The 26,291-nt window shown below is 35.3% G+C and overlaps 1 protein-coding gene across 1 annotated transcript in view; it reads right to left on the reverse strand.

The window, feature by feature from the left end:
* LOC129222381 (ankyrin repeat and SAM domain-containing protein 4B-like) overlaps positions 1–24,321 on the reverse strand; it is a 98,368-nt gene extending 74,047 nt beyond the window's left edge. The window contains exon 1 of the mRNA XM_054856882.1: positions 24,052–24,321. Within this exon, the coding sequence (XP_054712857.1) occupies positions 24,052–24,227 (176 nt within the window). The 5' untranslated portion in view covers positions 24,228–24,321. The remainder of the gene's footprint in view (positions 1–24,051) is intronic.
* Positions 24,322–26,291: the final 1,970 nt, after the last annotated feature.

A 26,291-nucleotide genomic window follows, 5' to 3' on the forward strand; every position in this document is an offset into this window, starting at 1 on the left:
ATTTATTTATTCCTTAGCGCTTTAGAAACTGACGTCAGAGTAATGCAAAAACATCAATTGGACATCTCTTTCATTTTTTAAATAGCCCGTGCAACGCCGGGCACGCAGCTAGTATTAATTATTTCTCTTGAAACTCAATGAGCGAATTATAACCCAACTCTTCCTCAATCGCCCCATTTTCTAAAAATGCCAGAATTTCAATTCGTTCATATTTTTTATCCATTTTTTTCCCAAACCTCAAATTCCAGTAGTGGCCACTCCAAAATCTGAAAATTTCAGCAGTGGTCATCTGACATTTTCCCATCGGAAGAATTTACATTACTTACGCTAAATTCAAATAGGGTAGGGTGGCCCAAAGTGGGTAGGTTTTCGGAGAACGCTCGAAAATTGTTGTTTTTGAACTTTTATCGCAACATTTTCGGTTTTATTCGCTAGCAGGGTTATTGAACTTAGGGTTTCCAATCCTGCCATCCCGATCCCGAATCCCGCGGGATCCCGCATGATATTTAGCGGGATTAGTACCATGGGATGGAGAGCAAAATCCCGCGGGATTTTCGATCCTGTAAAGTTTTTGCATGCAAACGTTTCACAGTTTTTGTCGTCCATAAAGCGAATATTTTTACAAGTAGTATCATCTGAAGATTGTCATCTTCCTGTCTATCTACAAGAAGAACAAGAAAAACTTCGTCTCATATGATGAACGGTAGATTTACCATTCAAGAAAACAATAAAAATAAAGTCTATTTTTCTGAGAATTAACTGGTATTCGCATTCGAGGTTTCAATGTTCATACGTTGAGCATTTGCGAAAATGCATAAAAATTATAAGCCTTTCGAAAACCATCACTAAATTTGAAACCCAGAAAATTGGGCTTTAGAAGAAATTGAGAACGTGCATTATGGAGTGCAAATTTCACTAGAGTAGCCTGAGTACAATGTTGGAACGCTGTTTTAAACTTAAGGAATGCGCTAGAAACTGTTAACTTATTAACTTATTATTTTTTTCTGCAGAAGAACGCAATGAAAAACCTGACATTTTTTATTTATGCTTCTAACCTGGAGGAAAAGCCTGTTGATGTCTTCGGTCACCGCTAAGCTAATAATATAAAATGTGGGTGGCACCTTGAAAACTATGCTGGACGAATTAGCTGAGCAATCTTAAATAATCCGCACGACTCTAAAAGAGGTGACAGAAAGTTTGGTGAAACCCTATGACTCGCATGACAGTGCAGTCCGTTAAGCTGCTCAAGTTTTTTTTTTTTTTTTTATTGTCTTTTTAAAGTGAGAGGTAAAATTAGCAAAATTAATCAAAAGCTTTTACTGAGACTGCTCCTCAATCAGCATTTATCCCCTGCTGTAACTAATCAAATGCACGGATGCAATGACCAACGTTGATGAAGCAACGAAACAAGTTAAATTGGATAGACGATAGAGTAACAAGCAAATCAAACAGACAGCGTTTTTGTTGAAATTTTAAGTTCACGAGAAAAAACCCTTACCATGACCCCATAAGAAAAGAAAAATCTGCTTTCGAAAATGGTGAAGTTTATGGGGAACTTTTCGTAAATGGCCACAGTTATTTCATCTCAGTAAAATCAACTGCATTGGAACCACATAATGCGTTTTCATCAAGCCCACTATTTTTTGCGCAAAAATATTTTCCCATCCCATACGAGCGATGCTTTGTTAAGCCGCATTGGACTTTCTTAAAGCACACTTTAGCAGGCCAAACGATAGTCGATAATAGAGATGTGACTTTGTAGTAACTTACAATTGGTGTACGGAATTTGAGATAAAGACCAATGCTTGTAAAAAAGCAGTCCTTCCTGAAAAGCACAACTTTTTCTTTTTGACATAAAAGTTTTACTTTTTAATCAGTTAAATCAATCCTGCGGGATCCCGGGATCCCGAGGGATTATCTCCTTACAATCCCGAAATCCCGGGGGAGTGAGATTGGCGCGGGATTGGAAATCCTATTTGAACTTCAAAATAAAAAGTGTGATTTTCGTATTATTTCAAACCCAATATTTATTTATTACCAAACAAAGTAGCAATATATTAATCACATTATAATTATTGATTTCTTTCTTCGAAGTATGTAAGTAACCTTAAAGTGGCCACTACTGAAGCACTGGCCATTCTACTGGTGTGTTTTCCTTTTTTTTGTGAATATATATTTTTTAAAACTCTACAAATTTGATCCAGATAAACGGGGGCCAGATAAACGAAAATCTACTGTACTTCATCCACTACTGTTGATAGTGTTTGACAAACTAGAAGACTCTTGAAAATAAATAGCGGGCACTGCATTTTGAAAGCAACGTAATCACATAAATATACTCCTTCTTAATGAAGCATCCCTCCTCCCCCACTCCACAGCTATGACTGATGAATTGGAGGAAAGCAGCTCAATTTCACTTTCTTACGACATCTCATCTTCCTGGCCAGACCAGAAACACAATCAATCCATTTTCTTCACGAAAACGCAACCGCATATTATACCCGCTGATAGCCGCCCGATCTTTCCACCGCCCCAACGGAGAAACACACAGGCATCATTCTCTTTCTTGAATGATTCAGGAAGTAATTCACATGGAATCCATTTGGATCCAGCCTCAGATTGGATCTAATTCAGTAAAAACTCGCCCTCTGGAGAGTTCCAGCTCTCTTTTATTGTTTAATTCCACCTGCGCAGGTTGGGAATGGAATAGGGAGACTCTCCTGAAAGGTTATCGCGAAGGAACGTGAAGAAAATACATTTTCGTAGGGGGAAATGTGGATATCGATTCCCAGTTTAATCCGGAGTTTTGAAAAATATGCGTCGCGACCCACAAATGAGTCGCGAGTCGATTTTAATTTCATTCTTATTGTTTCATAACAAATTTTGGCTTCAAAACAAATTTCTAAAAAAAAAAAAACTTATCAGTTGTTTTAAAATTCATTATTTTAAAAGTATCTTGTCAAAAGTCTCAATCTTTGCCCAATACACAATGTAATGTGTTCATATATCTATTTCGTTGCATCTGCAAATCAAAACTATAACTGAATGTTGCACTGCGCGTATGATAGTTTGTTTTAATTTTTAAATTATTTCGAAGTTAATCTTTTAGAAATTGTGTATACCAAAATTACGTAATAAAGCAGAGAGAGTATTTCTTTTAAGGGGTTCCAGTAGTGCTACCATGTTACCGCGCATGTAATCGGTGTAATGAAATACAAGAACTATTATTAAATCAAATATTTCAAAAAACAACTGCACGGATTGCCGACCTCATGATGAATTTCACGGGTCAAAAGACATGTAAAACTGAAATGCATTTAAGCTTTTTCTAGATGACATGGGAAATAACTCAAAAAAGAATAATCACACCTAGTAAAAATTGTTAGTCCAGGAATTTCCAAACTTTTCTGACTTGCAACGCCCTTTGAAAAATTGGAATTTTCTACGGTCCCATGTTCATCTCTATTATACAAATGAAACTGTATACATTGATGATGTGGGTACTTCGATCACCCTTCGATCGAAGTGCCCTCTTGATCCAGAGGGGAAAATTAAATATTTTTAAAAGCCTTTTACATGCTAAAATAACAATTTGAATACATTTTCTTCATCAGTGCAAGACTTCGTAAACAGCCTGTGTAGAGCAGTCGGCAGAGAACAACTTATCCGTCATGAAGAGCACAGTATTTGTTAGCAAATGTGTTTTCGTGTCTTCTACTTTCGGAAGTTTTCGTTTGGTATGGAGAGGAAAGAAAGGAAAAAATTAAACTTAAAAAAAATATTGGTGAAGCAGTCATCACGCACAAACGAAAACTAACACAACAAACATCATTATTCAAATTCATATACAAAGAGGACAATCAGTGAGAAGATGGAGCATTCTCTATTACAAGGTCATCGAGTAGAATACAACGTGTCTACAATCTTGAAAAACCTTTTCTGCGCAAATTTGTCGAGCAAGAACAATGTTTATTCTTCGTTATTTTTAGATTGGAAAAGTGCGAAGCGGTCGCTGTGCACTAAGAAGAGATAATTTATGCTGATCAGACAGAAACCTTTCTGTGATTGACCAGTCCACAGTCAATCAACATTTTGATCGCCCACGTTGTAGTGGATAAAAATCTCGCAAAGCGAGTGGGTAACCCGGGATAAAAATCCATTAGCAAGTTTCTCTACAAATGTTAACTGCAGTTAAGTATATACAGTCTCTAAAAATACTAACTACTTGATTATAAAAAAAAATATGACGTCAATTCAACTGATACTGCCATTGCATGTTGAAATTACACTCTCAATCAGGGCAAAAGAAGTACATATCTCTCATTTGGAAGAAGAATTCCACAATATGAAGAAATTAAATTTTACACAGAAGCGTTTAAAGTTGAACTCTTCAGGCAACTTGCATTAAGATAACTAAGTTTGCTGTGCTCTCCAGTGGTTAATATTCGAACAAAAAAATCTGTCATTATTTTTCAAAAAAGATAACGTCCTTTGAAGGTCTTTAAGCGAAAAAAAAAAGAAAATTAAAAATTTCGTAGTGTGGAAACTCTTCTTCCAAACGAGCGATATATTTCAGAATTTTTTTTTAAACATCTTTTGTCACGGATTTTGCTTTGGATTCAGAAGTGTACCGAGTGGTCCTCAATAGTGAAAAGGCTGACCATTGTTTAACACCAGTGGTTCTCAACAAGTGTCTGCACTATGTTTTGCCCGTTACCAAGTCTAATATCCTATTTGCATGAATACTTTCTGCAAAGACTTAATTCGGTCATTTCGCAAATTATCAATTTTTCCCCTAACTCTTGTCCCACTCCAGAAAAGGCCACTTCCCAGAAACATCCTGATCCAAATAGCATACTGAAAGTGGGAGTTTTCAACTATAAATCTCTGAGATTTTATCCGTAAAAACAGCTCTCGGCATATCACTCCTGCCATTAATAAATCGATTTTCCGCCATTTGAGGCACGCCGTCATAATACTGGGCGTGCCAAATTCATGCACCATTAAGATTAAATTAGCGCTTATTACACAGCTATAAGCACGGCTCTTTGAATAAATACACTGATTGGACATACCCAGGAACAAAAAGTGCTCAGAATGGGAGGAAATCGTAAATCTGAGTGGAAGTGTTTTTTTTCTCTTCTCCTGCACACCTCTCTCGGCTTTGTTCGGTAGTCATGCTTCTCGCCAAAAAAAGTCCCAAATCGTGATCTTTATCACTTTATGCTTCCTTATCTGTGGTATTCATATCCATCGTTTCTTCCTTGTGGAGGAGTATCATTTGGCGATTGCGCCAAGTGAAAAATCCCCTCTTCCGCTCTAAGTAGATAATCGTAAATCCCTATTGCCAACAATTGTCCAGGAAAAGCTCCACTGTAATTTGAGGGAAAGAATATATGGTGTAAATAATGCCTGGTTTTAAAAGTCTATCGGATTTTATCAATGACAGCACCGACTTGAAGTATATTAATAGTTACGAAAATACCTTAAAATTTGTTATACGTGAGTAAGTTGAACTTTGGGAGTAGAAAAGAAAAAATGAAAAAATAACAGACTTCAAAATAGAATTGGTTATAAAAAAGAATACGCATCATTTTATGCATCCTTTTTTGTGCTAACTTTTCAAAAATTTATGCTTCAAATTACAATACGGCCTCGTTTATCCGGACCCCGTTTATCCGGATGGAATTTGTAGAGTTTAAAAAAATCTACATTTAATTGAATAATAATTTTTAAATTATGATTGCAGAAACGGAACTATAAATACGCCAAATATTAGGTTTTAGTTTTTAACAAGCATGCATCTCCTGCATCGAAAGTACCACCAAGTATGGTACTAATTTAATAAACAACATGGCGTACTTCGGAGCGCTAGTGCGACACACAGTGGTTCAAGGGCGGAAAAAATAGCCATTTTAAAGTTTTAAGATAAAAAATATTTCATGCCGTAATTACTTAGCCCTTGAGTTGTAGTAACTAACTCCATAAGAGTTTTTTGAAAAAAAAATTCCTTTTTCACAAAAATAAGCCAAGATTGCTGAACAATTATGTTTTTACTTTTTTCGGACGTACGCCTTATACTTCAGTTTTAATTCATTTGTTCAATAAGGAGGACTAAAATTTAATAAAAGTAATTTCTGATTGGTTTTTCACACTCATAGGATGCATATTATATCGTAGTTAAAAATTAAAAATTCATGAAAATTGAAAACTACATGAAATAAAAAAACATTATTTTCTAAAAAATATAATTAAAAATATTGTGGAATATACTTTTATCGACGCCTTCCGGGGGGCTAAAATTTACATATATCAATAATTTAATCCTTCCTGTAAATAAACAACAACATTTTAGCTGCGACCACCTGCGACTGCAGTCGTGGCAGATGTTTTGTTTGATTTTCGCTATTTACAAACACCAATATAGTAAGCTAGAAAAGAAGCCGTAACGTTATGACGGGGCTAAATTGCTTTTTTTTTATTAAAGAAATTGGTCATTACACTTGGAATACTACAGACTAACGTGTGTCACAGTTTCACTACTTTGCAGGAGAGCCTAAAAACGTTTGTTTACTGTTTCCGAAAGTTTGGGCTCTTGAAACATACATCAATAAATATAGATTTTTTTTAAACAGATTTACGTTGTTATGGCATAATGCGGAGCATTATACTACATGCAATGCAGTAGTAACCTGAAAATAACAATTTTCGAACCCGTTTCGTATGGCTTTAAAGAAGATACATATGAGAAAGAAATTTTAAAACTCATACAGAATTCTATATAAAAAGTTAAATAACCATTCTGTTCATAAAACAATAAATTAGAAAATCATCAAACGTTTGAAATTTCTGATTTCCTTTTCGAAATCATTCTAGTATAAAGCTGTTCTCAGTTTGTCAACATTGCCAGAAAATATTGTTCGAGGGTATCAATTGCAATAAATAAATGTTGCGTGTGGCATACAACTGATTTAATTTATATTTTTTGCTAAAAACACAAATGAATTTGAAGTACAGAGAAACCCCGATTTCACGTTTCTCAGTGGCCTGAATCAAACATAAAATACATAAAATATAGGAAAACGTCAGTTCAGCTTTAAAAAAAAAAACATAAAATATTGGAAAACGTAAAGTGTGAGAAATGTATAGAAAGCAAAAATCAGATAAGGAAACAAAAATAATAATAAAGGATGCTACGATGACGTTTATAAAAGGTAAAAACGCGATATTTTACGAAAAGAACATTATTGTACATACCAATTTAGATCATTCTAACACATTAAGTTACGAATCCGGGCGTTTAGGTTGAAAATAGTCAGTAATAATGAGTCATTGAATTCATCCAGGATTGAAAAACTTTGCAAAGTTTTTTCATGGTCTTTATGATAAAGAAAATAGTTTTTCACTATTAGTATAAGCTCTTAAATGCAGTATTGAAAGAAGAGACGAGTTGTGTTTCCTCTTCTTGTTCATCTTCATTGGCGGCCGAAGGGTTCACAATGTTGGCTACGGATGGAGCAGTAGCATTTCTGTTTTCATGGATTAACTTTTAACAGAGTGGATTATGTTTAAAACTGCACAGAAGGAAACACATTGCTTAACTTTAAAACATTTTTTCTTTTTTTTAACTACCAAGAGAAAACGTAAAATGCGGAAAATTCATAAATAATAAACTTTCCATCCGAGTTCAATTAATATTACACGGAAAAACTGGGACCTGATGATAAAAATCGTAAAACGCGGGGAAAACGTTAATTCGGGGGACGTAAAATCGGGGTTTCGCAGTGAATACGATCAGCCAGCAGGAAGATAAATATTACCATACAACAATTTTAACAATTTTCCGTAGCATTTTTTTGAGAATATTCAAAGTTATTGAATTTTTTCCGCATTTTTGTCTTTTTGAACCACTGTGCGACACCACTGAAGTGCAGCTACACATGGTAAAATGTTAACGAGAAACGAACCCATGCAATTTTCATATAAAGCATTGTCATATTACGGATCTCTGTCTGTCTTTCTGGATCTCTGTGACGCGCATGGCGCCTAGACCGTTCGGCCAATTTTCATGAAATTTGGCACAGAATTAGTTTGTAGCATTGGGGTGAGCTCCTCGAAACGATTTTTCGAAAATTCGATTTTGTTCTTTTTCTATTCCAATTTTAAGAACATTTTCCCGAGCAAAATCATCATAAGATGGACGAGTAAATTACCAAGTTATCATGGTAATTAGCTAATTGGCGAGAAATTCATCATAAATTATTTGTCAATATACAGGCGAACCGAAAGACCTTTTACTTTTCTATTACGGGCCAAGCCGTGCGGGTGCCACTAGTGCTGTAATAAAAGATAAGTCTGCTTATTTAGGAACGTGTTTCGCTTATTCCCCATAATACTCGAATTATCCGGATTGTCTTGAATTTGGTCAGTTTGGTCAACCAACAAAAACCATTTTGGTTAGATTTGATCAGTTAGTCTGGTTATTTCCTCTATTTTGGTTTTCTAAATTGTATAATTAAATTAAAAACATTGAATTTTCTCAAATGCACATTGAATTTAAGTACTCCCATGTCCTAAGTAATTTTAAACATATTATATATTTTACGTAGCACAACTTTCGCAAAAATCATTTCTGGAACGCCTTTGTTAAGTATAGACCACATTGCATCGCCATTGTAATTAACCACATCGCGCCTCCAGTGCCGCTGATGAGCAAAAAAATCCTTTTCCATTGTGGTATTGCCCCGCTCTGCCACAAACTTTCCTATCAAATGCAAGAACTCCCAGAGAGTTAATAAATATTTCGGATAATGTTTTCCCGAAACTTCTCAAATTGAAAAAATAAAATATATTAATAATAATGTTTTTTTTTTCTTGAGTAATCACGATTGCTAATTGTTTTCATTTGACCGTCCCCTTGATGTTTGGTTTCTTTTTCAACCCCACCGCCCTCTGCAGGCGCGACTCCTCCTGGTAGCCGCTGCTCCTGGTCGGTGGCGTCCATGTCTTAGACACACGCAAGCTCATACACACTCACACATACACACACGCGCCTTTACACATATACACACACGCCAATGTGTATACACACAGCTTTATGTTCACACACAAGCCTGCACACTCACAAGCCTACACATACACAACTATACACATGTAACCGCCCAAGAGGAGGGACAGGAACCGTTTCTAGAAACAAGCGAGTGGGGTAGTAACCAATGAGTAGGGTCCTGTCGCAACTCGTGATTGCAAAAATTTGAATTAAAATTTCTGAATTCAAATTAATTTTGAAAATTCGAAAAGGATTTTTTTTTTTTGAGCAATCACGATTGCTTATTGTTCTAACTTGACTGTTTTGATGTCTTTTGGTTTTTCCCCAGCCTCCCGTCTGCCAGCTCCTCCAAATGCTGCTCCTCTAGCGAAAACCGTCTCCAGGTTGCGTCAATATCCTACATTTACACGCATACATACACACACCTACACACACACACACACGCAAACACATACACACACGCGCGCATACATACACACACCTACACATACACACACAAACACATACGTGCACATATACGCATACACAAACACATACGCGCACATATACACACACAACTACCTACACACACAAACACATACACACGTGCGCATACATACACACACCTACACATACACACACACACAAACCCATACACACACACCTACACATACACACACACAAACACATACGCGCACACACACAGACGAACATATACGCGCACACACACACACACACCTACTCACACACTCATGCCTGCATATACACACAAACACACATGCCTACACACATACACATACCTTCCTCCCCCCACACACAAACATACATACACACAACTACCCACACTCATGTTTACACACACATACCTCCCCCTGAAACACAAACACACATACACACAACTACCCACACTCATGCCTGCACACACACAAACACACACGCCTAGGTACACACACACACTCGTGATTAAGAAAAACATAATTTGAATTCAAGATGTCAAAATTCAAATTAATGAATTTTACTTTTCAGTTCAATATAAACATGGTGCATTAAAATTTTATAGAGGAGAAAAAACTTAATTTAAAAATCTATTTTTTTTTCCAAACAACTGTTGTTTATTTTTCTTTGTAAGACTTCCTGTGTGAAATATTCATACAATGGAGATAGACTTGGGTGCCGTGATACAACTCAAATTCCTCAAAGGGTGCCGCCAATCGAAAAAGTTAGCAAAAAGATTGCAGCTTTTCAATTCAAAGTAAAATCATAATTTTTATGAAATAATACGAGAAAAATATAAAACACTCACCTATTAAGTCAATTATTTTTCTTTAAACACGTCAAAAGATCAACAATGATTTTTTGATCGACTGTTAATTTCGAAAAGTGAAAAGGTTTGGGGTGGGGTTTAACCCCTTTGCTTTTGAAAGTTTCAAAGTATGGGGGGGGAGGTATTTTCTTTTCCTATTTCACTGTCCCCATACGAGTCGAAAATGCAAGACATTTTTAGCGAAATTAATTCGATTTTCGGCAAAAATTCCATTTTATGCGTTAAATCTGACTGAATAGGCAGGAATAAAAATAAAATCTAATGAACTTTTTAAAAGATTAGCTGTTTCCAAAAGACACAAAGAAATAATTTACAAACAATGGCTATCAGTTCAAAAATTTGCGAAAATAATAATTGGTAACCCCAGGCAACTTCCGTTGTTTCTTCTTCATAATATGCAATGTAATTAATTTGGGGGGAAAATATTTCTCTTCCTTTTTATTTCACGAGCACAATAGGATTTCGAATAGCTGAGATTCAAAAATGTATCTATTCTCTTTATTTCTCAAAGGGAAAATAAAACAGTCGTTAGCTTCCATTGCAACCGAGAAGGTATAATTTCTTTGTATTGCTTTTTTATGGTCTTCAGTAATAAATGAATTGACGCAGATTCAATTGATCACTTTATTTCGTAAGAGTACAGAGAAAAGCTATTTTTTTCCTTTTCAAAATTCGGAAAAACGACATCGAAAAGAGGAAAAATGGAAGAAAAGCAGTTTAAAAAAGAGAAAAATAGGAAGAAAGCTTTTCTATGAGTCTATTTATAATAAAATCTACAGTGAAGTATGTTTATATGGTAGAGTAGAACTACATGAGTTCATTTTCTTCACTATCACTTGAAAAAAAAAAAAAAAAAAAACAACTGGAAGTTGAAATACTGCTTGCTGCTTCCAAGATAAAATCAGTTTACTACTTTTTATTTCACAAAATAAGTTGGCAACATTGCACACAACGAATAAATTGTTTGTATAATCCAGTAATTCTGAAATCATTTTGGGGAAGCTATTCTTGAATGCTGATTTGGTGTTATTGAAATATTTCATCCCTTACATTGTACATATCACACAAATCTATTTATATTAAGTCACAAAGAATCGGACCAAGCTCTAGATAATCGCAATATATTGGTAAAATATAGATAAGACAAAATTTTGAAGCAGCGCCATAAGCATGTATAATTTTCCAACATAAATTCCAATGACTGCTAAAAAAAAGTCAAGAATAATGCCCCATGTGTAGAAGGTTTTTTTATCATTTCCCATTAAACTCACTTTAAACAAATGAATCACCTATATAGTTGAGACAAAGCAAACTTATCAACATTATGAAGTCTTCTCAGATGCCATTTCACCATACAAACGCTGCCAGGTTAAGTTTGTCCAAACTATAGAAGCAAAGGGGTGAAGTGACAAAATTGAAAAACTTGGAGACAACTAGTACAAATGGTAAAAGAAACTCTCTTCTGCTTTGGTACAAGAGGTGGTACTAGTAGCTCTAGTGGGTGCTGCTATACAGCATGGTTTAGAAAAACTTTTCAATTAAATCTATCTTGGGTTCAAACTTTTCACTTTTTGCTCAAAACTTGAAATCATCGACTGATATCCCTTTGCTTTTCACTGCCTCAAATGCAAAGTCAAGATAATTTCGGTGAAGTAAAAAAAGTACATAATAAAATTAAAAACAAAATGGTTTCGGTTTCAATATGAAACACTTTGGATCTATACCAGACTCGCAATTTCGACACCGCCGCACAAACAAACGAACAGACTCGTAAAGTTCATTAACTGGGCAGTGGCTCAAACCGTATTGTGTAGATCCAGTTTGCAGGAATTCCCAATAAAAAGCCCGGTTTTATTTGTTTCTCCGCCATTTAAATTAAGTTTTCAGACACAGCAGCTTAATTTTTAGACCTAGGAAAAGCATTAAGGGAAAATAAGTAGCCGAAACATGATTACACCACGGACGTGTATGGTATGATTAACTGCCACACAAATAACTAACACAGAATGCCCTGGAAGCCCATACCCACTTAATGGCGGGAAAGAATGGTTCTTCCCTCTTTTTTTCGAGAAGGAATGGGTGGGTCTCACTCTGGCGACCCATAATTCGGTTGTATTCATTCAACAAAAATGCTAAAAGAGATCCACGATGAGGAAAGAACTACATAAATAAAAGAAAGGTGGCCCGAACAAAACGTACAGAAAACAAAACCGCAGAACAGTGGTAAAAGAGAGACTACTCATAATACGTGACTGGCCTGTGCCTGGAATAATGAAGATTCTGTGCGCATTTATGATATACTTGCCACACGCGAATTTGGATGGTACGTTGCTCCATTTAACACACACAATGCAAATCGTGGCCGATTCAACTAGGCCGTTAGTGAAAATTGGGATTTATATGTTTCCGAAACGTATCCCTAGAAAAATTTTCTAGTTTTTTGGAGGGAAAAAAAAAGAAGATCGTTATTTGCCAAGCATTTAAGGGCCATTCTACTGTCACGTGGTCGCACCAGTGATTAAAAATGTTTCAAACGGGAGAATGTACAACCGAAGCCAAGTTAAAAATCTAAGCATATTGCTTAAGAAGTGATTCTTATCACATGAAGTAATGGGGGAAATGTGCAGGGCCGTAACCATCAGACTTTTGTTTCGGAGGGGGTTTTACGAAACACATTTTTTGAAACATTTAAATGGTCTATCAAATTTGGTTTCATATGTATTCTATTGATTTTTGTTACAATACATTATCTAAATGGAGAAAGATGTTCTTACAAAACGCCATGTTGTTACATAATAAATGAATTTCTCAATAACTACCAGAAACTGCCATAAACACACAATGAGTTAGTACAATTTTTCAGTCATACTAATTTTATTTCTCAAATAAAATTGAAATAATGCGTAATAACAACAATATTATTTTTGTCATCAAAATATAAATAAATGAATAAAATAAATAAATAATGAAAAGCACTTCTTTGGATGAAAAATTTCAGAGGGGGTTTGAACCCTATAAACCACCCCTTGCATACGGCCCTGGAAATGTGTAATCTTTCACTGTTTTTTGTTTTTAGACACAATTTCATTTATAACGCGATCTGTACTAGCTTTTTTTTTTTTTTTTTTTGCAAATTTGCTTTTTAGTTGGCGTTTACAAGTAAAAATAGTTTTAGAGTTTCTATTCTAGAAACGCTTGATCAACTGTAGGGAAACTCTCCATTCATTCTTCTTCATCAATATAATCGGGTGGTAAATCGGATATTGAAGGAATTCGTGACATGATGAGACGATACACGCGCAGAGACTGATTACCACAGGGGCATGCGGGGCACAGGCCCCTCCTCTTAGATTTCAGGGGGGCACAAAATCCTTTTAATTTATCATACTAGTTAAAAATAATTATTGATGATTTCACTCAGAATCCAGAGTACAATGATATCATTGATATTTTTGCAAATGCCAAGATAAGGAAAAATCTCTTATTTGTTGATAAAAATTCCCCTTAAAAATTTGATATCTTTGCAAATCCCAAAACCATTCCAAGTTTAGTCCGTATTTACTATTAAAAATTTTATCAAAGATAAGTTTGATATTTACGGTTTACTGCAAAGAGCAAAGTTTAACCACATCTTATATAATTATCGTATACCATATCTCTCTTACTTTTTATATGTATATACTATATTGTGATTTGAGGCACCACCAAATTTAGCATGGTTGCATTAATACGCAAATATCAAAATATTCTATAGCTTCATTTTGTAGAATAAGTCGGAATGATGGAGAGGGGAGGGGGAACACAAAATGAATTTCAGGCCCAGTGTCTTCAAAAAGCTTAGGGGGGCCCTGAAATAGAAATGTGCTCCGTGTCAAATATCATAATGATCGGGCTCTGTACACGCGTCACCAACTTCTGGAAAGTTTCAAGAGTGTTAGCAGCTCTAGTCCTCAGTGGTCATGAAGGAAGATTGGACGATCAGAGGAAATCCATCTCGTAAGCAAAGGACAGTTAGACAGAATAAAAAGAATGCCAGAGCGGCGTCGAACAGCTATAAAACAAATTTATCTTGGGAAAAATAGAAACCTAAAACAAAAAAAAAAAAAAAGGTGTGTGATTCTTGTAGATGAAGAAATATTTTGATATATTAAAAGAAAAACGTATATAGCAGACTTTCTGAAAAAAAGTAACGTAAAATCAGGAATATTTTAATATTATCAGGCTTTTTTCCGGGAGCAGCAGAAAATGACAACGTAAAAAACATCGAGTGTTCCACTATATTTGGTACAAAAGATACTCCTGACAGAGTTATTTTTTATTAAATAATTTTACTATTTAAAATTTGCATGAGTCACGTGCGGGACATTTAAAGTCAAGCTCTTATAATTTGCTGTATGGATTAGTTAATATGTTTGCTCAATTAATATAGCCCAATAACAAAATTAATTGTAGATTTTGGAAGCTAAGGTTCCAATGCAAAGGAAACGCATCTCATTTGTTGAGAAATAATAGTTTAAACCATTTAAAAAAAGTTATAGGTCCATTCCATGAAAAAAAATCCAATTTGAACCGCACGTAACAGCTCATACACTTCATTAAAAAGTAATAATTTTCAATTGTAAAGACGAATTTAAAACAGACATTTATTGTCTGACCATAGACGAGACGGAAAGGCTATCATTCGGTTTACGGACGGAAATGGATGCAACTATTAGTTTTGAGGGATGCTGCTTTTGCAGATGTGTGCTAACCTCTAAATTCAGCATATTCACAATAAAATGTGCGAAACACAAGCATAAAATTTTTACTTTTCCCTCTCATTCAGATCGACTCGTCTTAACTGGACGTTTGCCAATTCCATAGCAACCGTGGGCAGAAAGTACTTTTTCTTTCTTCTTTTCTTTTTTACTTAAAAAAAAAGAAAGATAAGGGTAAGGTAGGTAACAATAGTAAATATGCCACTTCGACGTCGCCAACCGCTGGGGTAAAAAAAAAATCATCTTGATAATTTCAGGTTGGTTGAAACGATACCTTAGGAAGAAGACAATGCAAAGAGCGTCTATCGGAAAATTAATTCTGCTTGCGCCATGAGCAACACTTTCACCTACATGCAAAATTTACTCAAGAATACAAAACAACCTCTGGAGTAAAAAACTTCCACAAATGATAATTATCCTTTGTTCCGTTCTTCCAGTCATACCCCAGTATTGTTCACGAAACCTAAAAGCAAGATAGAAAAAGAAAAAAAAACACAATTTCGAAGGACTAGGTCAATTCCAGTATCATCTGCTTTCTCACCAGGTGACAAATAAGATTTATAGGCCAGTGGGTTTTTTTTTTTTCTCAATTCGAGACAAGACGACTCGCAGAAACTAGCCATTGAAACCGAATCCGTGTGTGGGAGCATCCAACGCTTCTTTGAACATGAAGGCGTTTACCAGCCTCTTTTCCTCGCTTTGTCAGGCACTTTCTCTATCAGCAAGCATGTCGAGTAAGAGAAAAAAGAGAGCTTATTTTCATTTTACTTGGATTAATGGTGATTGAACTTTTCGTGTTTCAGGGTCATGACCTGACTTCAATTATACAAAACGAGGAAAATCAGTTTATGTTTGTACATCCTTCTGGAGAAAATTTAATTTCAAGAGCTTTTAACGAGTTTTGCAAAACGTATGTAGTTTTGCGGTTTTCATTTTTTTTTTCTTTTTTTTTTTCTTTTCTTTTTCTTTTTTTTTTTTTTTTTTTTTGCAAAATCTATTTTAAAGACACTTGTATCTGTGTATCAAAAATCTGTTAGCGTTGATTGTTTTTTTATCCTTGTGAGATTTGGAATCGGAGGTTTTACTGTACCACGGAAGCTTTCAAATCTAGAATTCAGTTGTTTTACCAAGAAAAGCTCGTTTTTAGAAAAGTTAACAGTGATTTCTCAAATTTCTAATTCAAGATTATCACGAACTACTTGGCTAGACGATATTCTCATAAGCTTACAGTTATGTTCAACGTTTTCGATTTTATGAACCATTTTCTTAAACTGGGCGGATGCACAAAAATGTTCCTTGACCAGCAGTGAGTCTCTCAAACTTCTATATATTACGTAACCTCGCAAAAGACTCATACTTAGATTTTTTTAAAAATTTTTAACCAATAAGTCATGAATAGAAAAACGATTTTTTTAAAAAAGAAAATTTAAAAATATAATAACAATAACACAAAATCACGTAATATTTCAGTGTACAACTTTCAGAAATTACTGAAAAACCGGAATTACATCTGCAGTAAGTAAACCTTCCAGGCAAAGGTAGTAAAAAGTATAAGTACAAATCCCTCATATCTACTGAAGTTCGAAAATAACATAATCAAGGGATAACCCTGGGACAATTGAAACAAACATTATTTGCATATTATACAGGGAGTATGTTCTGAGTATCCACTCATGTCATCAATATCCATCATAAGATGAAATGGTGTAACTGCTAGTGTGTACGTGTCTTAGACAGGTCTAGATACAATATGTCTCCTAGGTAAACACAGTGTATTCAAAGAGCAGTTATGTGCACTTATATCTCCTTGTTGGACAAAAAAGGTAACAGATGGAAATTTTGTATTACGTCAGAATATTAATAGGATAGTTTTACTGCGCAACGTATTTTAAAATTATTTCTACCACATATATTTATTACCGTGATTCGAATCTATTTGTAATCAGCAAGATATGCAAATGATCATCTATATAGTTTCTTCAATAATAGCTACTAGCAATTTATCACGCTTAAATATACAGGGTGTGTCCCAATTCCTCGGGATTTGGTAGGCGTATTAAAACAAATGTACAAAATTACCATTACGGCAACAACTTTGACTTTTCTGGAGAAAGAAACTCAAAATGCAGAAGTTTTGTTTCCCAAATATTCGATACGTTACAATGTTTTCGTTTCAATAAATAAATAACTGAAAGCGCCCGTCATGAATGCTTGGAAAAAAAAAACATGGGGGAAGAAGATTCGCAAAATCCTAATTTTATTTTCTCCCTGAATGATAGTACCTACGGTTTGAGTTTCGCAGATATATGCAGTGGTGTGGTCAAGCGCGGATCCAGAGGGTGGATCATGGGGTCATAACCCGCTTAAGTGACCAAAGGTAGCCCAAAGCTGCGTTTTTGGAACTTACATTTCGAAAATTCGGCCCAACCGCTATTTATACCATAAAACGACACTAGTGTGACGGCCTTCCTGAACAAAAACCATAAGCTGGATCTGTCCTAGGGTGTGTTGTAGCCAAGAAAGAAGAAAAGTATGATGGGAGAATGCTTACTAATGCAGACATAAGAGTCAATAAAACTAAATTTCAAAAAGCTTGATCGGTAGATCACATAAAGACTGAGGAAATACTCGAGAGGTCAGGCAATGTCCTTTCTGCATCATTCCTGACAGTAATTAAAAGATTCACAGCCAATAAGTGAAAAAACAATCATTAATCACCTTTCTCCGTTCTAACAAGGAAAAGGAGATGCGTAATAGAACAAAAGCATGGCAAACAATAGGCAGAATAATTCTGCGATTCAAACCGAGAGAGGTAAAATCATTAGTTAGTTCGTTCTTGGGGCAAATAGTAGCGTGCGTACAACAAATAGAAAAACACGCGACTGTCCATCTTGCCAAGAGCAAATTGTGCCCCGCGTAACTTATTAAGGTACTGGCGATATTGAAAAAAGGATCATAAAATCAGTGCACGTCGCTGTAATATGTTATCGTGACAAAGGTAAGAAGATAGCACTGGAGCATAAGGCATTACTGCCTGTGTGATCGAATGAAATATTTTTGAAATTTAATGACATCAATACTAACATTCTTTTCTGATGGAGTGATCTGTTCGCATCTCTAAACACTGGAACTACAGGACTATGTCAATCAGAGGCTCGCAATAAATTCCTCAAGGGCAAGGTTAGCTATTTTGGTCCAGGCTCAAAACAGCTACCTCTGGCACTTGACAATTTAAATAAAAGCAATTAGAATTTTATTGTAATTTCACATCGACAGTCATCTCTTATATCAAATGTGTCCATAAAATTTATTAAATGATGAAAAACATCTTCTGAATCAGTGGTGCCCAACCTACGGCCTGCGGGCCACATCATACTAAAAGATATAAATAAATATGATACTATTTCGCAAACAAATACTCATTTTTGAAATATGGAAATGCATCACTTTTATAATGAACGACACAACTATACTCATCGAACCAGGAGCGTGCACAAGGAGGAGAAGGGACACCTATTGGCCCGGGCCTGAGCCTGAAGAGGGCCCGAGGTTTTTAAAATGAGGGGTGAAATATATATAGAGACGTAGGGGTAAGCAATATCTTTTAAGGGGCCCGTAAAAGTGTTTTGCGACAAGCCCCAAAATTTCTGTGCACGCCCTTGCATTGAACATAGGGTAGTCCGACATACGGCCTGTCATTTCGACTTCTTCCAGGAAGGTGCAAAGGGTGTGTACTCGATGCAAATTTTATCGGAAAACATCAAAAACCAGTGAATGACTCGCTCGTATTTTTTTTTCGCCTAAAAAAGACAAATCAGAAGCATTTTCTTTAATGAATTGGCAGAATTGGCAGTTGTAACTTCATTCTACACATTACCAAAAAGAAAACGACTGGAAAAATAGAGTTCTTACCCCTGTTTTTTTTTTTTTTTAATTTCAACCTCTCCCCCTCCCCTCCCCCCCCCCCCCCCCCCAAAAAAAACCTGACTCAGAACCTTAAATATTCTCCCAATTAAAAATATAATAATCAGTTATTACGCAATAGTTCATCTGTTATTTCGGAAAATTGAGCGAAGTAATTTTGACTTAAAACAAAAACATATTTTCATTGCTTAAAATTGCTGTCAACTACATCTATGAGTCGGATGATGCAACTGAAATTCGAGATAAATGATTTCTTTACTCTTGCCTTAGTTGGCATTCAAAATTGACAATAAATCCATATCAATTTCATTAAGTGAACCAACTGCATGATTACGATTATGCAATTGCGTTATTTAATACTTTGATGATGAAAATGGTGAAAAAAAAACTTCATAAGTAAAAAGAAAAAACCGGAGAAAAAAAGGAATTTGCTTTTAGCAAATTACAAATTTTGCAATGAAGGATTGCAACAAGTTTTTGAAACTTTTTTTTAATATCGCCCCCCCCCCCCCGAATTTCTGTGTTCTAATGTTCATATTCGATAGCTCTGTGCTTCTAAAGGTTATAGTTTTGCACGAATTTCAATCCATCTAATCTGATTTTTACTCATACTAAATATTGTATAAAAGAGCACTAATTTATCGCAATATTTTAAAAGCTACTCCTTAATACAGGAAACAATCATAAAAAATAATAAAAATTACTATCTATGCAGTAAGGATTGTGAGTAATTATAATATATTTAATATATTTTTAAAAAGAAAAAGAAAAAAAGGATAATTCTAAAAAATCTTAATGTTAAATAGAAAAAACTTGTTCTAGAGCGTACAAATAAAAATGAAAATCGTCTTCTAAACGAATTCATCTAAACACGTTCAGTATAAAAAAATACATTAGGTATGATTTCACGAATAATCATTTCCAACTATAGTGCCTACTGCAAAGTGGGAGGACCTTAGATATGCGACACGACATCGACCTATCTATGGTCCTCACGCAACATAAAGCAATGGATCATGTGTTTCACTATATGCCAATCACATAGTCACGTAGCGCTTGAAATATAGAAAGTCACGGCAAAGTTAAATCAATAAACAATGTTAATACACAGCTCAAAAAAGGGAGGCGGAGCAGAGGCGTAGCCAAGCGGGGAAAAGGGGCTCGTAGCCCCCCCCCCCTCCAATGAAGTAACAAAATTATATGTACGAATACACATGCAGGGGTCTACAATTGCGCTTTTCGGCCATTAAATTTTGAAAAAATTCTCTTAACTCCCCGCCCTCCACACACATGACAAATTTCTCACTACCCCATTGGAGGGGGGGAGGGGGGAATTATTCGAAATATTTTAACGAGTAAATTTGCACAGAAAGTAGACCCTTCTATGTTTTTTAAATTTTTTTTTAATCAGATGATTATACTGACGTGGGAAGGTAAAGCACAGTATCTGCAAAAATGAGTTTTTCAGACATTTGAAGAAACGCGTTTTGGGTTCTGCATGAACGGAATTGTTTTAATTTGACGTTTTTTTTTTTCGTGCTTTATTTTCAGCGGTGCTTTAACGCAATTTTTAGTGCAATTGATGACAAAAATTGAAAAAAAAAAAAAAATGCAGTTATTGTATTTTATCTACCCAAGGCAGAAAATGAGTAGGTTTAAATCGTCCATTTCTCTGTTAAGCTGTCCTGGCTCAACTAGAGCGATCGGGAAGAAAGTTTAAAAGCACCTCAGATCCCTTTTCTGAAATTTTCTGTTTCTAATTCTGAAAAAACACTAAAAAGTCATTCACTACCAAAAGCAAAAAATCAGTGAAAATTAAACAATTGCATTCCAAACTCTCCAATTGAGCTGCGTGTTAATACAGATATTTCACTTGCATGTAAAACGGTTTTCGCCATTTTTCATAAATATAAAACAAAATTTTAATCCGTAAATGAATCGGTCGATAAGCGATGATGGGTAGATAATGATCGGCAAAAGCAGGTATTCGTGATCTACGCAAAGTGTGACCAGTTGGCGTAATTATTAAATCGTGTATTGAAGAATTGATTAGAAATGCATCAAGTTTAATGAAACCGTTGAGAAGGCTCATTATATTAATTTACATAACGTGTTTAAACAAATGAACTATATAATTGAAAAATTATAGTTTCGGTAACCAGAAACATCAGTTTATATGTGTGGACATTACTTTTTTATAAATTTATTTATTCATAGATTTTTTTTGATAAAATTCATATGCTCTCAATCCAATAGAAACAAAGCGATCAGGTATGCTAATAAGATAAGTGGAAATGTAGTATATAACCTCTTTAATTCGAACTCCCGTAATCCGAAAGTAAACTAATTCGACAACCCGTAATCCAAACGTCCACTAATCCGATCGCACACAGTTATGAAATGTACCTATACTGTAAATAAAAATCAATTCAAATGCTTCTTGCTGCAATTGATGGTCTTGAAACAGATTCAAAACTCCGCATTCAAAAAAATCACGTCATCATTGGTTCAGATGAAAATAAGTTATTAATTAGCACATTATTCACTGTTCTCTTATTTTCTGTATACTCTGTTTCCTTATATAATGCAATACAACCTCGTTAATCCGACTAACCGGGACCAAGGGCAATCCGGATAATCCGGGAAGTATGGGTAATAATCCAAACCAGGGGTGCCCATCTCCACCCCAAGTTCAATGGCGCAAATCCTCCCCCTCTTTCCATTTTCTCAACTTTCTTTCCGTTTTTTAATTTATAGCTCTCTTTTTTTATTTTATTTACTTTTTAAAAATATTTCTATTTATTCATTTATTTTCAATTATAATTATTATTTTATGTGAAAAGTTCTGACTTTTAATCACATACACACATAAACTTAATAAATAAATGAAATGAAATATAAACAGAATAAAATTTAAAAAAAAGAAATAATTTAAATTAAAAATAAATCAATAAATAAATTTAAATAAATAAATCAATAAAAATTAAAAATTTCCCCCTCAATTTTGATGACGCAATTTGCGCCATAATCCCCCTTTGTGGGCACCCCTGATCCAAACAAATCCTTAATTAGGCAGACTCACCGTTCATTACGATTTAAAAAAACCATGCTTCGTAACAAAATTATCTAATAATCGCTTGAACACATTCATCCCTTTTCTGTAACACTTACGATCGATTTTGCAACGTTCTGGCTGAAAGTATAATGTGTCGGGTTCCCACCTAGAGGGGGTTCATTGCGCAGACAGCGCCATTTAAAATTTTAAAGGAGGGGGGGAGGTGTTTTGAGGGCTATTTTTCTTTTTCGGAGGGAAGGAATCTTTACGATTTTTAGGGGGATGCGCTCTTGCTCTTATTGGGGTGGGCACTCCTTTATGTAGTACGATTTGACAATTTGAACTGCCCGCCCCTGGTCTCAATCAGAACGGATTAAAGAGGTTCCACTGTAAGAGGGTGTGTACACTGGGAGGGGGGGGGAGATGAGTAATTTTGTGAAATGAAATCTTCATTTTGTCAAAAACTAGATGATTTAACACTTTTTCACCAATATAGAAAATCCTTAATGAAGTATCATGATGTTGACTTTTGAACCTTAAGAAGATTGATTTTATGCTGATAAGAGTGTTTTAGTGACTATAAATATCATGCTAAAGAACTCTAAAAATGCCTCTAACAGTTTAATTACCTATTAGAGGTAATAAAATAATTTTATGTCAATTGTCCGAAAATAAAGTATCTCTTAGATAAAATAAGGCAATTTCCGGTTCATAGTCTGAGAATCAGTAATGTAACTATGGGATCTAACGCCCCTGGCGAACTAAAGATATTGCGCCCCTCCCCCGAGGCCAAGGGTCCCCCACATAGGAAGGTCATTGTGACCTCCAATTTTTTTTTTTTTTTTTGGAACATTTTGATTAATTGATTCGACAAATACAAGGCAGCAATGTATTTTTTTTTAATTATTTTCTTCTTTAGAATTGTTTTCAATGATGCCCAATGATCCTTCTCAGTAGATGTTACGTATATGTGAAGATATATATACCCCCTCTAACTCTTTTTTCTTGCAAGTTTTTTTTTTTTTTTTTTTTTTTTTAATTTTTTGAATTTTTTTTTTTTTTTAATCAGTCGAAAAGTGCCGCCCCCTGGCTGCTGCGCCCCTGGCGAGTGAACCCCTGCCAACCCCTAGTTATGCTACTGCTGAGAATTAGCATGTAATTTGTGTTAGTTTGTTAACCTTTTGTTGCTTATAATTATTGACATTATGTAATGACATTATGTATTGACATTTATGTATTTTGCAGAAAACTACTTTTACTTATTCCTGCCACCATGTGCAACAATGTAATTCATATTTACAACTTGAACGAACATTTAAAACTTTTTTTTTTTTTAAAGCAGCAAGGCCTTTTCTCCTTCTGTGATTGCATGCCTTACGATGGAATTGTCCTAAAAAGTATTAGTAAAAATAAATAATTTTGTTACAATGATTACAATATTAGCGTATCTTGAGATTTAAATTTTATTGTGATTAAATCATAACAAAATCTTACAAATACCTAGTATAGTGCAGTGCACTAGCGCAGCAATAAATACGTCCTGGACGGGGTTTTGATCAAAAATATCTTCTGAAGTTTTTTTTTTTTTTTTTGATCAAAACAACCATTCATATGCATAAACTACTACATTATAATTTGCATTTATGCTAAAACCAATGCATCTGAGGGGTGTTTTAACCCCTCCCCCCTATTCGCTGCACCACTGGTGCAGTTCTATAGAACCAAATCAAGTGTTTTGTAAAACAGCACTTTTCGCGAAATTTCATCACAAATTTTTACTGGTTTTCGGTTTGGAACAAATTGAGAAACGCTGCTGTAAACAATAACATTTGCAAATTATATTATTGTTAAAAAACAGCCCAAAGACTAGCTTTATAATTTACGTTACTACAATGTATGCATTATTTATGAAACACTTTTAAACAATACAATACATTAAAACTGAGAAAAATCGTTATCTTACCCTCTACCAACTATGAGCCTCAGAGCATCGAGGTGGCCGTAATAGGCGGCCCACATGGCCGGTGTCATGCCATCATCATCGCGGGAATTTAATTCCTTTCGATTAGCTTCTTGCAACAAATCCAAGAATCCATCTCTTGCGGCTCTATGGAAACGATCGGGATCCAAAAAGGACATTTTCGGAATTCTGAATATTCAAATTACATCCACACAAGTTTACACTTTAAAACGCGCATCACTCCACTCCAGAGAAATGTTTTGACACTTCCACTCCACGTGAAAAATATCCATCGTCTGAGCGATGAACGAAAATAATCGTCTGCTACAGGTGATGGTTGTTAGCGGAAATAATAGAAACTCACGCTGCGCCATCTACTGATATAAAAATGCACTTAAATAAAATTGGAGGCATGTAAAGTAAAAGGTCAGAATTCGTGGACTTCATTTCTCCACCTTTTGACTCTTATTACGCTCAGGTGCGCATTGCATTTTTTAATGTGTGATGCCTATTTCTCTATCTCTTCTCATTAAATGTAGGCAGGGACGTACACAGAAATTTTGGTGCTCGTCACAAATGACTTTTCCGGGCCCCCCTCCACATTGTTCAAACCCTATATTTCACGCCTAATTATAAAAATATTGGGCCCCTTCAAGCTTGGGCCCAGGCCAACAGGTGTCCCCCTGCCCCCCCCCCCCCGTGCACGCACTTGAAAGAAGGTAAGGTGTGATGCTCATTGTTCTGCAAAAATCGGAGTTTCATTTGGTAAGTTGAAAATTTCCCCTTTCCAAAAATTAAAAATTTAGCAAGTTACTTACAGTAAGTAAATTTGTAAAAACATCTCCATTTCTCCATAAGCTTGAATCTTTACTATCTTCTGTATCTAAGAAAAAAGCATTCGATTCGTGAAAATTTTCACGGATTTGCACGTTTGGAGGTGTGGTGAGTCCATTTTGACCATTTTTGGAAAATGACAGTCTGTGTGTGACCGATCTAAAGCAAAAACTACTGCATGAAATCGAACGAAATTTATACACATATGTAGCCCTATGGGAATTGGTGCCCATTACTTTTTGGCGCCGATTCCTCCAAGAGGGATTGAGCATTTTCTCCGCTATGCGTACCTGCTACATTTCATTCAAGATGTAACGGGCGGAATCAAATAAAATTTGGTTTACATGTTGACCTTAGAGGGTATACGAGCTGATTCAATTCTGGGTGCCAATAACTTAAAAGGGGGTTGAGCAATTGAACCTTTCTTCTCGATACTTGTAATCAATATCTCGAGAAGAAATGAAAAGAATTAAAAAAAAAAAAAAAGATTACTAGCCAATAGCTTAAAAGGGAGTTTGCGCCATCAAACGTTCTATTTTTGTTCATTGGGAGTGCTATATTTCAAAAAATAATTCTACGTTTTTAAGATGAACTTGGAATAAATGCGAATCTGCACGATTCAGAGGAGGGGGGGGGGGCATTTTTTGCACAAATAAACTTAGCTTAATTAATGCAACAACGTGGAAGCTAAATCCCATTCAATAAAGGCTGTCACGTGATTCAATTGTGGTCAAATGATTGGGAAAATCTGGCTTACCTCACTTTTCGCCGACATTTTAAATTTCCTACTCCCTTAAATATATTAAAACTAGTGGTACTCACACGGCTTTGCCCGTAGTTGAAAAATTAAAAGGTCATTTGGTTCGCCTGTATATTTACAAACAGTGGATGACGAATTTCTCGCCAATTGGCTATGTTCATTCGCTCTCCCATTCCACGCCATGATAATTTCGTAATTTACTCGTCCATCTTACAATTTTGCTCCGGAAAATGTTCTTAAAATTGGAACAGAAAAGGAACAAAATCGAATTTTCGAAAAATCGCTTCAAGGTGCACACCCCATGCTACAAACTAACTTTGTGCCAAATTTCATGAAAATACGGCCGAACGTTCTAGGCGCTATGCGCATCATAGACATCCAGACAGACTTTCCGCTTTATTAGTAAAGAAGTTAGGCTGAAATTGAAAAACAGGGGAAAGGAAATTTTGTGTCGGCGAAAACTGTCAAAAATCTCGATGATTTAAAATTTTTATCGGTTGCCAACTTCTATTCGTTAACAAATAAAATATTTGAAATTAAAATAAGCACAGGCTTTTAAAATGATTTTCAATTTTAGCTCTTTGATTTTGCGGGGATCGGCACGTTGGTAAAAGTTTTGCGAGCGTAATTTATTTGGTAACCCTATGGA

This window comes from Uloborus diversus, chromosome 5, assembly GCF_026930045.1.
Source record: "Uloborus diversus isolate 005 chromosome 5, Udiv.v.3.1, whole genome shotgun sequence".
Lineage (NCBI taxonomy): Eukaryota > Metazoa > Arthropoda > Arachnida > Araneae > Uloboridae > Uloborus > Uloborus diversus.